At 46.6% G+C, this 17268-nt stretch overlaps 1 protein-coding gene across 1 annotated transcript in view; it reads right to left on the bottom strand.

Moving 5' to 3' along the window:
- Positions 1-3704: 3704 nt before the first annotated feature.
- SLC45A4 (solute carrier family 45 member 4) overlaps positions 3705-17268 on the bottom strand; it is a 121477-nt gene continuing 107913 nt past the window's right edge. The window contains exons 4-8 of the mRNA XM_070748366.1: positions 15993-16172; positions 11737-12812; positions 10096-10195; positions 7232-7443; positions 3705-5601 (exon numbers count right to left, since the gene is read on the bottom strand). Of these exons, the coding sequence (XP_070604467.1) occupies positions 5236-5601; positions 7232-7443; positions 10096-10195; positions 11737-12812; positions 15993-16172 (1934 nt within the window). The 3' untranslated portion in view covers positions 3705-5235. The remainder of the gene's footprint in view (positions 5602-7231; positions 7444-10095; positions 10196-11736; positions 12813-15992; positions 16173-17268) is intronic.

Here is a 17268-nt window from a genome sequence, read left to right on the forward strand (position 1 = left end):
TAAATGGAACATGGCCCGCCGCTTGTTAGCACAACATGGAAAAATTGTACACAACGGAAGGAGCATGGGTTCAAGTGATTTAAACAAACAAAAAGGGATTGAAGGTGAATTAACCAATGAACTTCCGAACTGAGCTGCAATCAAACTGGAACGAGAACGAAGGGTCTCCAACCTTGGCAACTTTTAAGACTTGTGGACTTCAACTCCTCAATTCCTCAGCCAGCTTTGGAACTCTGGGAGTTGAAGTCTACAAGTCTTAAAAGTTGCCAAGGTTGGAGACGCCTGATCTAGAAAGTCGTCCCTAGAAGCTTCTACCCAGGAGCATCTGCCAGTTATGAGTTTTTCTTTTAAATAATGTGCAGTGGCAAAATAGCTCCATCCTCTTCCTCGTGTTCTGCGTAGACCTGAAAAGTCTCCTTGAAGAACCAGCCTAGTTTGCAGTTCCCCCTCCAGGAGTTTTAATATGGAGGAAGACCACCAGGATGGACTGGGGATGTTGTCCAGATGATCTCCACTGTCAAGGAATAATCTAAATTAAACAGTCCAGCAGAGGACCTGAAAAAAAAAATCAAATTTATTCCCAACCTCCATTGTCTTTTGGAGTGAAGGTCCCTTTGTTGACTAACCTCCAACAGGGTCTGAATGAGGTACTTGAAACATTATAGACTATTTTAACAGCTGGTTGGATAAAAAGTCTTCGTAAGCAAATAAGAGCTCATTTCCAAAAATTGAAAAATGGTTATTGCTTTTTTTCCAATCTCCTAAACTCATGCTACAATGATGAAAACTTGTCATGTCCAATAGAAAGTAAATTTCTGTAATTCCTAAACAGCTAAGCGGGATTCCAGAAAACCAACGGAATTTGACAGGCAAGATAAGATGCATCACATTTGAGGAAAAATATGGGTTTTAATTGAATGGATGAGGATTTTTTCAATGAAAATACTGTATAAGCGTTACAAGGCTATAGTGAATTTTGTTTTCATCGCAAGGCCCAAACCAAAATATACCACTTTGCTTTTCGCTATTCTAAAAACTCTCAAATTATGCTTCGGTTTAACCCAACATAGCTTGGGGATCTCGGATTGAATGAGAAAGACCCAAATCGTGTCCTGGGTTTTAATGACACGTGATTAATGTCCTGTGAGAAACCTATGACTCTAAAGCTTGGGTCTGAATTCCATTTACTTTAATATCAATTTAATGATTGTGCCCACGTCTCTTTTCGGACATCAGGGCAGTTGATTTGAAAACACTTTTGATGTTCTTAAGATAAAACCTCCAGAGATCATGGGGATGTGATTCTGCCAGGAACTCTAAACATGAGGAATCCTCAGAAGATTGGACTTTCAAGCCAACAGGTTCTTCCTCACCAGAACTGGGGAGAAAACTAGCTTGGGTTTGGCGGTGTTGTTTACCGAACGGCTCAGAAGGACAGAGACCCAAGACGCAAACTCGTCTTCCTAGCCCAACATCTAAGAGGCCTTCCTTTTTTCCCATCCTGGTGCTAAGAAAGATATGATCGAATGATGGGCGAGACCAGGCAGGGGTTCCTCTTCACCGGCACTCCTGGTGACCTGCATGCAATGGTGGGCTACGAACCGGAATGCCAAATTGCACTCGCCGCTGCGGCTTGTAAGTGCTTGTGGGGCCAGCGCGATTTTGCTTCTGCACCTGTGGAAATCGCGCATGGACCTGCAGGTAGTGCCTGTGTTTCGACGAGGTTTTACCTGCAATTTTGCTACCTCTACAGGGGTAGAAGCAAAATCGTGCTGGCCCCGCGAGCATTTACGAGCTGTGGCGGCGAGCGCAATTTAGTGTTCCGGCTCGTAGCCCACCGCTGCCTGTGTGGGTGCGTCCACATGAGATTTGTCTTCTGCGAATGCACCAGAAGCAAAATCTCATGTGAGGACGTTCTCGTGTGCACGATTCTGCCAATTTGTGGCAGGCTTTTTCCTTCCGCATAGGCCTGGAAGCAAAGAAATCACCAAAAATCGGCGAAATCGCACACACAAGAACTTCCTGAGACTTCACTTCCTGCACATGCGCATCTCCATTTTTCGCTACCACACTACAGAGTGGCCCATAACGGTAGGAACTCAGTACTTGGCGAGACCTTCTCAATTAGCCAGGAAGGACCAAGCATACTCGCTGGTGTTTTGATTTCCCCACGGCCTACACGAGGGAGGTTCTCCAAACCTTCACCACTTTAGGACTTGTGGACTTTAACTCCCAGAATTCCCAGCCAGCATGTCCACAGGTCTTAAAGTGGCCAAGTTTGGAGCCCCCCCTCCCTGCCTAAAGTTAGTTATCTCTGGGGGCAAATCACACCATCGTTGTTTGTTTGATTTTGAATCCCCTGCAGATGAAGGCTGGGAGTGAAAACGAAACAAAACAAAAAAAGCCAAGATGGCCGTTATGGGATCTAAGCCCCTCCCCCTTTTAAGAGGTACAGTGCATGTGCGGGGGAAAGGGGGCGTGGCATCAATCGTGGCCGCCATCTTGGATGCTTCAAGTTTCTCCTACAAAGCAAGAATGTTCAGATCTATTTATTTTGATTATCGATGGGATGGAATGAGAACCAACTTTCCGGGGAGGGAATTGAACAACTCAAAAGAGCAAAATTCCACTGAAGGGAGGATTTTTTAAAAATTCTGCCTTCTTTCGCTTTTTTTTTAACTCCGAGAAGAGAAAATCATTTCACACGAATCACTGAGACTCCTACTCAGCAGGGCCCGGGCAAAAAGGCCAAAGCCATAGTTAAAAATTGCAGATTGAAAAAGAATTGCACCGAGCAACTATTTCGAAGCGGGGTAGGTGGGGTGGGGAGAAACCCCTCTCTCGTGTTAAATTAAAACACTGCTGGATGGTGGGAGTAGTGGAGTTGCGTGTGTTAGGCGTAGCAAAGTCTCTGAGTGTCCAAGGAGGAGAACACACTTAGCTAAAAACTCAAGTTGTAAAATCTAGTTCCCAATTTTGACAGCCTCCAGGTCTCCCTCTTTAAATAAATAATATATATTTCTTAAAAAAAGCAAATGTTTGAAATGACATACTTTGGAGGGGTGGGAGGGGTAGGGGTGGGTGATGAAGGAGGACAGACGAAATATTCTTTCGGTCCTTTAAAAAATAGTTCTATGAAACTCCCGTAGAAAACGAGCTTCTATGAAATTCCCTATAAAGAGGAGAGGTAAAATGACCACTGAAAAGCACAGGATGGGACTGGCTGAAGACCGAAGACGCAGTAAAACTAGCTCTGTCCTCAGGCCGTGGTTGACCAAGTCGAAGACGGGGAAACGTTTACGGTGGGATCCACGGTATCCGCCCATCTTTGGTTGACTCCCTCCTCCGAGTTTTCCAAAACCCCGGCTGAAGGACGAACCGCTAGTTCTGTAAAACTTGACGTCTTCTTTCGAAACGGATCGACGATTCAAGTAAGAGATTAAAAACGGCTTCTCTGAATTAGATATATATATATAGAAAGATAAATACTGGCTTCTCAACCATTAGCCTCACTGAGATGCGTTTTACAGAGAGGGTCTCCCAAATTTGCAACACTCCACCTAAAAATCTGCACCGGAAACCCGTCTACGGGAGAAGAACTTTCTAGAGGAGCAAAAAAACCCGGAAGGGGTTAACTTTGACATGGTTTGGAATCCGAGTCTGGCCTTCTAAGGGCTCCCTTGGAATTTGTCTTGAATGATACCTTTATTTTTTTGTTTCTTAGTTCTTAAATGCTGGACTTGTCGAATTCCCAAGCTGCAGAATTTAAGCGCTTTCAAAGGGCACCATTGGAGAAGGTGGGCGGATGGGGGCTTAAGCGATGGATTGTATGCGAACCAGAGTCAAATCACTGTCCGATCCAAAGGAACGAGAAAGGCGGGTAGGAATTTTTGACCGAGGAAGGAATTTCTTGTAGACTTCGCAGTGTTTTGGGGCGGGGGAAAAGTTGCGGTTCTTGAAGGCCCAAAAACTTTAAAAAAATAAAACACAACAGAAAAACAAACAAACAATTGAACACGTAGGCAAGACATATATCCGCTACTCTCCAAATCTCAGAGGTAGGCCTTTGGTTTTTGGGAGACCACCTGTTTGCCACCGTTTCCAGCCTGGAAGTTTCAGAAAAAAAGTGCAATCAATGACCCTTCCCTCTCTCCCCAATCCCCCCCCAAATAAAACCCACGGGAACCCACACAATCGACTTGGAGACTGACGATGGAAATACCCCACAAGCAGCTGTGTCGCAAAAGAGATGAATGGCTTTTCAACACCACTAAGCTGGGGGGAAAAATTGAAAAAATTCAACTTGACCAAGTTTGTTGGTATCAATAGTCATTGACTTTTTTTCCTGCCTGGTTCTTTTCTTTCACCATCCCAATTGGCTAAAATTCTCACACCAAAACAGCTTTCTATGGATCCAGATTTGCCCTGGGGTCCAAAGTGAAAATTACCCCGTGTCAAGCCTGAGTTTTATTATTTTTTATTATTTTTAAAAAATAAACGGACAAACGTTCTCAAAACCGTTAACTCTGCTGCGATCATTTCACATAAAATTGGGGCCAAAAAATAGCAACAACGCCCAAAAGAATGAGTTCCAAGCCAAAGTTCAAGACAGAAGCGGGGGGGAAAAATGAACACCCCGCCAAGGAAAGCTGTCGATTTTAATATTGCATCGATTCTTACAAATTTGCACAAATTTCAACCAAATGCAATTGATTGTCTTAAGCGGCCTGGACGAAATAACAGCAAAAGCTTTCTTTTTCCTGGGGGGAAAAAAACAGAAGCAAGAACGGCTTAAGTTAAACCCCAAACTTTCCAATTGTCCAAAAAAATAAAAAATAAAAATCATGAAATGTCCAAATATATAATTGGCGGCGGTGGAGGGAGAGAAAAGAGAACGCTGTGACTTTAAAAAACCAAAAACGGAAAGACATTTTCCTGCTTATTGATAAAAACCGTTTCGAAAATCCCAAAAACGTTTCTCTTCGTTAAAAACACCTCTAAGAAAGGAATTTTTTTCTGGATGGTAGAGAAAACCGTCAACGTAAAAATTCTCCGGGTTCCCACAATTGCGCGAAATCATATTTTTTTTCACCTTCCACCCTCCCTAAAATCCCCAGCTGCAAATGAAAACAGCTGGGGGCTGACGGCTAAAAATTCAAAATGTTGCTTTCGAAGGATGCTCTGGGTTTTGCATCTGGATTGCTTGGAATGTGCGTTGAGGGGGCCGGGGCGCCTTCAAACGGCCGACTCACTTTCCACCTCCGGCGCAGCTGGATCTTTTCCGCAAGCGAGTTTGATCACCATCGGTTTCTCCTCCTGCTCGCCGGTGCTCTCGGCTGCGGCAGGTGGGGCCAACTCCTTCTGCTCCTCCTTCGAACTCTCCCCAACCTCTGGGTAAATCACCAAGAAGGCGGCCGTCAGGAAGGCCAGGAAAGAGCCCACAGACGCCACAACCGGAATGACCCGGACGGTGCCCACCGCGTCCACCACTCCTCCCAGGGCGGAAGCGACCAGGATCTGGGAGATGTAGACTTGGCATGACAAGATGGCGCAATCGATGCCGAAACCTCGCTTGGAGTTGCCAGGGCTGTGGTGGATGTACTGCGAAAAAGAGAAAGAAAAACAAAACACAAGTCAAGGTGAAGGAGTTTTGCACTGGTGGCGCAGTGGTGAGAATGTAGCACTGCGGGCTGACTAAGCCAGCTGCCAGCAGTTCGATAGTTTGATTCTGACAGGTTCAAAGTTGTCTAGGCCTTCCAGCCTTCTGAGGTTGATAAAATTGGGACCCAGATTGTTTGTGTACCCCTTGCCCATGTAGTTTTTGTGTATGATTCGACTGTGTGTTGTTTTTTATATATTGGGCTTTCTTTTTTGGACTTTTAATCTAAAACTGTAACCTAGATTTTTAAATATTAGATTTGTTACTATGCATTGTTCTTCACCATTGTTGTGAGCCGCTCCGAGTCTGTGGAGAGGGGCGGCATATAAATCCACTAAATCTAATCTAATCTTATCTACTCTGTATACCACTTAGAGAGGACTGTAAAAGCACTGTGAAGTGGTATATAAGTCTAAGTCTTAGTGGGAAGGAAGGAAGGAAGGAAGGTGGAAGGAAGGAAGGAAGGAAGGAAGGAAGGAGGGAGGAAGGAAGGAGGAAGGAAGGAAGGAAAAAATAACATCTGAAAGAATGGGAGGGAGGGAGGGAGGAGGAAGGAAGGAAGGAGAGAGGGAAGAAAGGAAGGGCCATTGTACAGTGATTAGAATTCAATATTGCAGGCTGACTCTGCTCACTGCCAGAAGTTCGATCCTGACTGGGTCAAGGATGACTTTGTTTTTCCTTGAAGACGTTTTGCTTCTCATCCAAAAAGCTTCATCCAAGAACTGATGAAGCTTCTTGCCTGGGAAGTGAAACTTCCTCAAGAAAAACAAAATCTAGTTGCCTTTTGAAAAGGCACCTTTGGGACAACCATGACCTGGATGACTGAAAATCTCTATGGACCCAACAATTTTAAGACTGAGTTTAAGACTGAGTCTTAAAACCATGAATGTTTTGGTAGGCGGATGCTCTAGGAGACCCCAGGCCATTTGGTGATTAGTGCAGGTGTGTATAACCTTGGCAAATTTAACACCCGTGGAATGCAACTCCCAGAATTCTGGGAGTTGAAGTCCACAAGTTTGAAGGTTGCTAACGTTGGGCATCCCCGATTTAGTGGCATCACAGAAATTAAAAAATGGATTGACTTAATATTGGATTGGGTGGATTGGATGAGTCCAGAGAGGACAGCCACAGGAGAAATTTTGTAGGAGGTCTCCGTAACCATCTCATGCCAAGATAAGGGACCAGTTTCCCTTCCCTAATGGTCTGCGTCCGTCCGTCCATCCATCCATCCATCTATCTATTTATTGGATTTGTATGCCGTCCCTGTCCAGAGACTATATGGTTGGATAAGTGGGGAATCCCCATAACTCTATGAAATGTCCACAGTTCACCCTCCAACCTCTGAAGGTAAAAGAAGCTCTATTGAGTCCCATTGGGATTGGGCGGCATATAAGTCAATTAAATTAAATTGAATTAAATCATTAATTTAACTCAGAAGCACTGCTGTCAAATCCTGGAATATCAAGACGTTCTCATCACTGATCTGACTGGTGTCCTCCAATCCCAAAGGAGGTGCAACCTTAAGACTTTGTGGACTTCAACTCCCAGAATTCCAGTCGGAAGGCCAAATACCTGCTTGATGTCGTGGTACTGTCCCAGGAGCGCATACGGGCAATAGGAGATGCTCATCGAGACGATTCCCATGGTGCTGATCATGATCATGGCGACGTAGACGTTGGGAAAGATCGCCATCACCGCCGTGCCGATGGAGAACCCAAGGGTGCCTAATATGTAGATCACTCGTATGCTCAGGTCATAATTGTCCAAGTATTTCTGGAGTAAAGCTGGGAAACAAAAGTCACAGTTATTATTATTATTATTAGTTATTAGACTTGTATGCCGCCCCTCTCCGTAGACTCGGGGCGGCTTACAGCAATGATAAAAACAATATATAATGACAAATCTAATAGTTAGAATCTAAAATAACAATAATACATTTTACAAAACATTCTGAACTCCTACACATGTGGGCAAGCCAAACCTGTTTTTACTACTCTGCAAAGCTCTTTCACGTCAACCTCTTCCACCGATGCCTCCTGAGAAGAAAGGGTAGATGTGCATAAATTCTCCAACCAACGTTGGCTGGCTGGGGAAGGCTGGGAGCTGAAGCCGTACATCTTAAAAGTTGCTCATTGGTTTAGAGAAAAGATATCCCAAGTTGGCAACTTAAGTTCTGTGGACCTCAACTCTCAAAATTCCACAGCCAGCTCTGCTGCCTGGGGAATTTGGGGAGTTGAGGTCCACAAGTCTTAAAGTGGCCAAGTTTGTGGACCCCTCTGGTTTAGAGCAAGGAGAGATAATCCTCCCAAGATTAAGAGTTGTGTTCACCTCAAAACTGTTGGCAGGAACCACCTTCTCAAAAGTGTGAAATGCCACACCAAGTAGCAGATGACAAAATAGTTGATTAATCTCACATTCTCTTAACTAACTTAAGAGTTACATGATTAGCTCTGCCCTGTCTAAGCCAGGAAACCCCAGAAAATGAGTTCACACACACAGACACCAGCCAGAAAGCTATAAAATGGAAAAATATATTGGTAAAAACTGTTCATAGCATGAAATAGTTAAAAGCGAAAGGGACTTTTTCTCGTGAGAGCTCTTATATAGTCACAAGGCATAGCCAAGTATTCTATAGAGCTATTCACGCTAAAACCTCTTCTCAAATAATCCTGTCTGGTCATAGTTCTGCATGCTCTTGCGTCTATAAGTGGTTCGTCATCATCTCTTGAATCACTGAATAACACCACTTGGGGTACCACACTCTCTGGTTGGCTTTTAGTCTCTAACTCCTCATCATCTCCACTCTCAGACTTGGGTGCCAAGAACACTTGTCTAGAATACCAAAACGCACCCTTCTCTCAATCTTTGAAATCCGTGATCAGCTGAGCAGGACTTGGACCGGCCACAACAGGCTCATTGTGTTTTTTATTCCTTTTCCCATTCTATGGCTTGAAATTTGAGAGTGTAATTCCTCAGGCAAAAACTAAAGCGGGAAGTCTTCAAACATGTCAGCTTCAAAACTTGTGGACTTCAAGTCTCAGAGTTCCTCAGGAATTCTGAGACTTGAAGTCCACAAGTTTTGAAGTGCTGAAGTCCACAATTCTTAATTGTTGCCAAGTTTGGAGACTTCTGGCTTCTCGGACCCATATGTGGTCCACAGGATGAAATTTTGGGTCATGGATCTTTCCTCCATCTTCATGCCCAGAACTATAGGGATTACAATTCTCAACCAACCCAACTTGAGAGCATCAATTTGGAAACAAATGATTAAGGAAGGAGCTTTAGCTTTGAGGAAGGGAACATGTCTTCCATGCTAAATGTCCCGAACTAATTTAAGGTCTTCTCAGGAACATTCGTTGTCTTTCCCATCCCAACGTGGAGATGTTATCCTTCAACACCATCAAAGATCACCATCAAAGGTGACACCAGAGTATGAACAGCGATGGCTAAACTTTTTGTTGCTGTGTGCCGAAAGTCCAATGCCCCACATGCCGACTGCCATGCATGCGCACCCCCATTGCATCACATGTGCACTCTCCCCTTGCATGCATGACCAGTAGCGGGTTGCAGCTGGTTCACCCCAATACGGAGTCCCAGTAGTGAAAATGTAGCTGTGCGTGTAGCTCCAGCTGACTGGCGGGTGGGCACATTGGCATGAAATTTGGCTTTTGCGCATGCACCGGAAGCTAAATCTTGCATGAGGATGCGCGTACAAGTGAGATTTTGGTGATTTTCACTGATTTTTTGCTTTCTGTGCAAATCTCGCTCGCTCGTGCCTCCTCACACAAGATTTACCCCCCGGTGTATGCGCAGAAGCCAAATGCCATGCTGATGTGCCCGCACCAGTCATTTCGAGCATTCCGGTGAAGAGGAACCTCTGCTTGTGCACAACCCCGCAAAAGCGACCCTACGTATGCACACACCATCTCCCTCCCCCCAAATGCACACATGTCTCCGGCATGCGCCCCACCCCTCACGCATGCGCAGCAGACTTGAAAATCAGCTGGCTGGCAGGAGGCGCGCATGCAAGCGGGGTGGAGCTGAGCTGGGGCGGCGGCTCCACCATCAGAGAGGGCACTGCATGCCACCTCTGGCACACGTGCCATAGGCTCGCCACCCCAGGCACAGAACGACTCAAAAAAATAGCGCAAGACCGGAAGGCGCGGCGAGTTAGACCACGGAATCGCTAAGATTCTGACACGACTAAACGGAGACCATCAGGAGGATTCTCTAGTTACTCTCCTGCTTCCTCTTCTCAATTATGCAGCTTCTCACCCAATTTTAATAATAATAATTTCATTTAATAATAATTTATTAGACTTGTATGCCGCCCCTCTCCGAAGACTCGGGGCGGCTCACAACAACAATGGAACAATACAGATTAATTAAAAACTGCAATCCATCGTAATCCCGGATGGTAGCCCAGAGGGTCTCACCTGAACACACAGCAGCTGTAGCAGCATAGATGACCAACCCCCAGCAGCCCATCTGGACGCCGGCGCTGTAGTCCTGCAGTTCGGTAGAATTCGAAGGGGCCTGCCAGGAAAGAAGAGACTTTGGTCAAAGGCTTGCAAGAAACGAAGGAGCGTCGTCCCCACCAACTCACCAGCTCCCTTTTCTTTAAATTAATATTTGTATCACAAATACAAAAAGTATTTCTTAGCTGTGGGGTGCTTAGTTTTCTCTGAGCTTGGTGGGTTATTTAATTTTTTTTTTACCGTTATATTACCCAACTAGGTAATATCAATGCTAGAAGGGAAACTTTTTTGGTTCATGTCCCAAAAGTGTGTGTGTGAGTGTGCTACCATGCGCTCATGTGCCCACATGCGCCCCTCCCCACACCGCCCCTCCCGCGCATACGCACAGGCCTTTCTGAAGCCTGGTAGGCAGTGGGGGCCCAGAGTGCCGCACCCATAGGAACCCACTGATGCAATTTTCGGAGATTTTTTTCCCGGCCTCTCCATGTCGGAAGAAGCCCTCCGGCCCGCCCCCATCTTCATCCGAAGCACAGCTGAGAAGCTTTTCAAGAGATGCCAGAAAACGCCCCCCCCCCTGAAAATTGCACCAGTGGGTTCCTACCCTGTTTCCCCGAAAATAAGACAGCATCTTATATTAATTTTTCCTCCCAAAGAGGTGCTACGTCTTATTTTCAGGGGATGTCTTATTTTTTTTCAATTGAGAATTCACATTTACTGCTGAACAAAAAACCCGAACATTTATTATATACTGTACAGCAGTTGTCATCACAAACCAGCCTAACTAGACAAACTGTGAATCCTATCAAGAATTTCTTATTACCACCGTACCAACAATTATACTTTCTTCAAGTATATGTTATATATGTTACATTCGGGAATGCTGTGAAACGAAACCTCTCCTATGTCTTACTTTCGGGGGTGACTTATTTTGGGGAAAACAGGGTACTAATTATTATTATTATTATTATTTATTGGACTTGTATGCCGCCCCTCTCCGCAGACTCGGGGCGGCATACAATGCAGCATTCTGGACCACACCAGTATGAACCCACCACTACTGATAGGTGAAAAAAATACCCAAACGGACAAACCGGAAGTTTATTTTTCTGAACTTCCGGTTTATCTGTTGGGGGATTTTTATTTTTTCTTTTGTCTCCGGGGCTTCAGGGAAGCTTCTCTGAAGTGCCCGGAGGATGAAACGGCCTTTCCCGAGACCGAAAATCAGCTGGCACGCTGGACCTGGAACATGGAAAAGTATCGTGTACCCTCCAATATGGCTCCTCGTGCCACCTGTGGCCTGCATGTCAGAGGTTTGCCATCACGGTCTTGGATGTTACTCTCCACTCATCACGAAAAACTAGACAATAGAATGGTACACAAGACTGACTAACCTATGTACAATGTTGTGTTACTGTTATAAGAATCCCACCGGGTCTCATTCTCCTTGTAGGGAGGTACCCAACATGAATGAGCATAGAAGACTCTGTTAATGGGATCCTCCTCTTTCTTTCTCTAAGTGTGTGTGTGTGTGTTGTTTGTGGTTGTGCAAACATTCCTTTTCTGCTCATCAGCTCCTGGAGACACCGCTGCTGTTCTCACCTTGGGATCACCATGGAAGATGACCTGGCCCATGAAGTCGGTGTAGAAGACGGCTTCGGCGATGATGGAAAACCAGGTCAAAAGGTGACAGACGCAAAGGCGCATCAGCTCTTTGGGCATCTTCAGCATGGACAACCACAAGAGCCTCACGGTGGTCTCCGTTTCGCCTTCCTCGCTCTCCGTGTCTCCGCTGGAGTTGGTCGCCCCGCTCGGATTCCGGTGCCGGTATCTCTGCCGTTGCTTCTTCTGCATGTCGTAGATGTTGTTCATGCTCCGAGAGGACTTGATCAAGACCACGGCGTTGGCGCGCCGGAAACGGTAGTGGTGGGACCCAATCTTCCCGTAGTAGGAGAAGGTGTTCGAAGGCTGGCGGTAGAACATGTGTCGCCGCCGGCGCATGGAGCTTGAGGTGCATGACTGCTTCATGCCCACCCTGACGTGCCCGTTCAGGAGATCTTTTGGTAGGGAGCCATTCCCATTGGGGACTTTGGCCTCGTTCAAGTGATTCTCAAGTAACATCTCCTCCTCCTTCTCATTCTCCCTGAGGAAAGCGGACAAGCGGTTGAATTTGGATTTCATGAGTTCTTGGCTGGTGCTGTGCGGCGTCGCCGGGTAGGACGAATCCTGGAAGATGGAAGGCTCAATCTCGTGAAGGAAGAGCAGCTCCGACTCCATGTCGAGGGTGGCATCCGGCATGTGCAGGACTGAATCGCTCTTGCTTCGGACAATGTCCACCTCCAGGAACTCCATGTTGAGGTCCTGTTCGGACTGGACCTCGTCCGGGAAGAGGGAGTTCCCGTACGGCTCCTCCTCGTTGATGACGTTGAGCCGGTTGAGGGGAGGGAGGCTGCCGCTTAGCTTCACGCTGGAGAGGGTTTCGGCTTCGTCGTCGATCCGGTCCTGCTGCGGGTTGTATTGCTCTTCTTCGATGCTACATAGGTGGAGGACAACGGAAACGGAGAAGATAAGGGCGGCAAAGCAGAAGAGGACTTGCTCCTGGGATATGAAGAAGCTGCCCAAGATGGTGCTCATCCAGTCGAGGCCGCCCAGCATGTAGCCAATGGCTCCTCCCAGGCCTACGGAGGAAGAGAAGGACAAGGGTACAAAATGGCCGCTCTATGAAAGATGGGAAGAACCGGCACAGGTGGAAATAAGCTCCTCCCACTCAAAGAGTGGAGGATTGTGGGGGGAAAGAAGGGGGGGGAAAAGTTCCTTGAGGAACATCAAAGGATTTTCACCTGGACTTTCTTTGTGTTCCAGTGTTTTGGATCTGAACATTATAAGCAGAATTATTTGTAGGTCAGGGTTGAAATGCGCTGCGGAGAGGGGCGGCATACAAATCCAATAAATAAAATAAATAAATAAATAAATAAATAAAATAAAAATAAATGATAAATAAGTAAAGGTCCAGAACTGGCAGGAACCTGACTGCCTACACGGAGCACCAACTCATCTCCCCAACACTAGGCTGCACTTGAATACAGTGGTACCTCTACCTAAGAACGCCTCTACTTACAAACTTTTCTAGATAAGAACCGGGTGTTCAAGATTTTTTTGCCTCTTCTCAAACCTGAGCCTCCGAAACTATAACCGGAAAAGGCAGGGAGAAGCCACCGTGGGGCCTTTCTAGGAATCTCCTGGGAGGAAACAGGGCCGGAAAAGGTGGGGAGAAGCCTCCCCGGGGCCTCTCTAGGAATCTCCTGGGAGGAAACAGGACCTCCACCCTCCCTGTGGTTTCCCCAATTGCACACGTTATTTGCTTTTACATTGATTCCTATGGGGAAAATTCAATTCAATTCAATTCAATTTACAGTGATCCCCCGCTCGTTGCGAGGGTTCCGTTCCAGGACCCCCCGCAATGAGCGGGTTTTCGCGAAGTAGCGCTGCGGAAGTAAAAACACCATCTGCGCATGTGCAGATGGTGTTTTTACTTCCGCAGCGCTAGCGAGGAGCCGAAGATTGGGGGCGGCGCGGGTGTTTTAAAACGTCCCCGCCGACATGGGGGGCTCGCTAGCACCCCCCTAACCCGGGTTGGGGGTTCAGGGGGGTGCTAGCGAGCCCCCCATGTCGGCGGGGACGTTTTAAAACACCCGCGCGACTTTCCAATGAGTCCCGAAGACAACGCGTTTGTCTTCGGGATTCATTGGAAAGTCGCGCGGGTGTTTTAAAACGTCCCCGCCGGCATGGGGGGCTTCCTAGCAGCCCCCCAAACCCAGGTTGGGGGCCCGGGGGGTGCTGGCAAGCCCCCCATGCCGGTGGCGACGTTTTAAAACAGCCGCGCTGCCCCCAATCTTCGGCTCCTCGCTAGCGGGCAGGCAGGCGGCTCCTCGCTAGCGGGCAGGCAGGCGAGAGCTAGCGCCAGCGAACGGCTTGTCCGCGCTCGCTCTGGCCGCTTTCGAGCTGAGTCCTGAAGCGAATTCGCTTCAGGACTCAGCTCCAAAGCGGCGAGAATGAACGGTGTGGGCGGGCGAAGGGCGGGCGGCAGCGAGGAGTTTGCGTGGGCGGTGGGGAAACTCCTTGCTGATGCCCGCTGCTCGCCCTCCCGCCAGCAAGAGGGGGAAGACCCAGGGAAGCCGCCCAGCAGCTGATCTGCCGGGCACCATCTACGCATGCGTGCCCATAGAAAAAAGGGCACGCATGCGCAGATGGTGTTTTGACTTCCGGGTTGAAAAATCGCGAATTACCCTGTTTGCAATGGTCGGGGACGCAATAACCGGGGGATCACTGTATTAGATTTGTATGCCCCCCCTCTCCGAAGACTCCGAAGGCTTCTTCTTACCAACTTTTCTACTTAAGAACGAATTAAGTTTGTAAGTAGAGGTACCACTGTACATTCTACCACTGTCCTACAAAACCCCCCCGATGAACATCCAGAGGCTGGGTTTAGGAGCAACACAACTCCTTAGATTAGAGCAGTGTTTCCTAACCTTGGCAAATTGAAGATATCTGGACTACAACTCCCAGAATTCCCCAGCCAGCGAATGCTCAAAGAACACATCCTAGATCTGAAGGAATGAAATATTATCATTGAATACTTTGTTCTATACAAAGATGAATGTTTACAACATGGCATCGGACCAGAATATCTCCAGGATCGCCTTCTGTCACATGAATCCCAGTGACCAGTTAGGTCCCACAGAGTTTGGCCTTCTCCGGGTTCCGTCGACTAAACAATGTCGTCTGGCGGGACCCAGGGGAAGAGCCTTCTCTGTGGTGGCCCCGACCCTCTGGAACCAGCTCCCCCAGAGATTAGGATTGCCCCCACCCTCCTTGCCTTTCGTAAGCTCCTTAAAACCCACCTCTGCCGTCAGGCATGGGGGAACTGAGACATCTTCCCCAGGCCTATATAGTTTATGTAGGGGATGTTGTGTGTATGTTTTTTAAATTATGGGTTTTTAGTTTTTTAAATATTAGATTTGTATTGTACATTGTTTTCTATTACTGCTGTGAGCCGCCCCGAGTCTACGGAGAGGGGCAGCATACAAATTTAATTAATAATAATAATAATAATAATAATAATAATAATAATAATAATAATAATGTGGAATTGATTGTCAATCAGTATTGCTTCCTAAGTGGACAGTTTGATTTCACAGAAGTTTGATTTACTTGGAGTTATATTGTGTTGTTTAAGTGTTCCCTTTACAGTGTTCCCTCGATTTTCGTGGGGGATGCGTTCCGAGACCGCCCGCGAAAGTCGAATTTCCGCGAAGTAGACATGCGGAAGTAAATACACTATTTTTGGCTATGAACAGTATCACAAGCCTTAACCCTTAACCCTTTAAACCCCTAAACTGCAATTTCTCATTCCCTTAGCAACCATTTAGATTATTACTCACCATGTTTATTTATTAAAGTTTATTAAAAAAAATTTTTATTAAAGGCGGACGAAAGTTTGGCGATGACATATGACGTCATCGGGCGGGAAAAACCATGGTATAGGAAAAAAAACCAGCAAAGTATTTTTTAATTAATATTTTTGAAAAACCGTGGTATAGCCGTTTCGCAAAGTTCGAACCGACGAAAATTGAGGGACCACTGTGTTTTTTTTTGAGCAGTGTATATTATATTAAACCAAAAAGAAAGGAGAAAAAAAATGCAGTTATGCTTCCTGTCTTTGGCTTGGAATGATTGCAGAGGGAACCATGTTATTTCTCCCCCCCCCCAAAAGCTTTCACAACAAAGCCATTAACCACGTTTTTTCTGAGCCTATAAAACTGCAAGGTTAGCAGGGGGGAATAACGTAAACATCGTACCGGCTGAAAAAGCATGGATATTCAGGGCCATATCCTGCTCTTCGCTGTCCACCACGTCCAGCAAATAGGCGCGGATGGGCCCCTCGGTCGCGTCAGCGCAGAAGTCCAGCACCACCACGCCGACCACGGTGAGGACAATGCCGATGGGTTGCTTGTCTGGGACATCTCCGATCGCAAGGCCTGGAGAACAAGAAAAAGAAGAAGGGGACGGTTTGTGCGAGAGAAATTCCAGGATCGGGAAACGATTTGAAGGGGGAAAAGGCGGAAGGAAGAAAGGAAGTTTGTTTGTTTGTTTGTTTGTTTGTTTATTTATTTATTTATTAGATTTGTACGCTGCCCCTTTCCGTAGACTCGGGGCGGCTCACAACACAATAAAAACAGTTTATAACAAATCTAATAATTTACAATATAAAATATTAAGAAAACCCATTATTAAACAGACATACACACAAGCATACCATACATAAATTGTATAGGCCCGGGGGAGATATCTCAGTTCCCCCATGCCTGACGACAAAGGTGGGTTTTAAGGAGTTTGCGAAAGGCGAGGAAGGTAGGGGCAGTTCTAATCTCTGGGGGGAGCTGGTTCCAGAGAGTTGGGGCAACCACAGAGAAGGCTCTTCCCCTGGGGCCCGCCAACCGACATTGTTTAGTTGACGGGACCCGGAGAAGGCCCACTCTGTGGGACCTAATCGGTCGCTGGGATTTGTGCGGCAGAAGGCGGTCTCGGAGATATTCTGGTCCGATGCCATGAAGGGCTTTAAAGGTCATAACCAACACTTTGGATTGTGACCGTAAATTGATCGGCAACCAATGCAGACTGCGGAGTGTTGGTGTAACATGGGCATACCTAGGGAAGCCCATGATTGCTCTCGCAGCGGCATGCTGCATGATCTAAAGTTTCCGAACACTTTTCAAAGGTAGCCCCATGTAGAGAGCATTACAGTAGTCGAACCTCAAGTGTTCTGTGCACAGCCCTTGGAGCGAAACCCCTGACTCAAAACTCTTTTATTTTTATGAATAAATCAAACTCTTTATTGATATAAGCCCAGATAATAAAAGCAGGTTTTAAAAGACTCAGAAAAGGAAGGATTTTCTTTTTGGGTAGCATGGCTCCTCCAAGGAATCCTGGGAGCTAAAGTCCATATGGGTGTCTGAGGAATTCCACAAGTTGAACCCCACATGGCTGTCTGAGGAATTCCCAGTGGACTTCAACTCCCAGAATTCCTCAGGCAGCCATGCTCAATTGCGGCTGTAAGTCAAGGGTCCACCTGCA

This window comes from Erythrolamprus reginae, chromosome 3, assembly GCF_031021105.1.
Source record: "Erythrolamprus reginae isolate rEryReg1 chromosome 3, rEryReg1.hap1, whole genome shotgun sequence".
NCBI classification, from domain to species: Eukaryota; Metazoa; Chordata; class Lepidosauria; order Squamata; family Dipsadidae; genus Erythrolamprus; species Erythrolamprus reginae.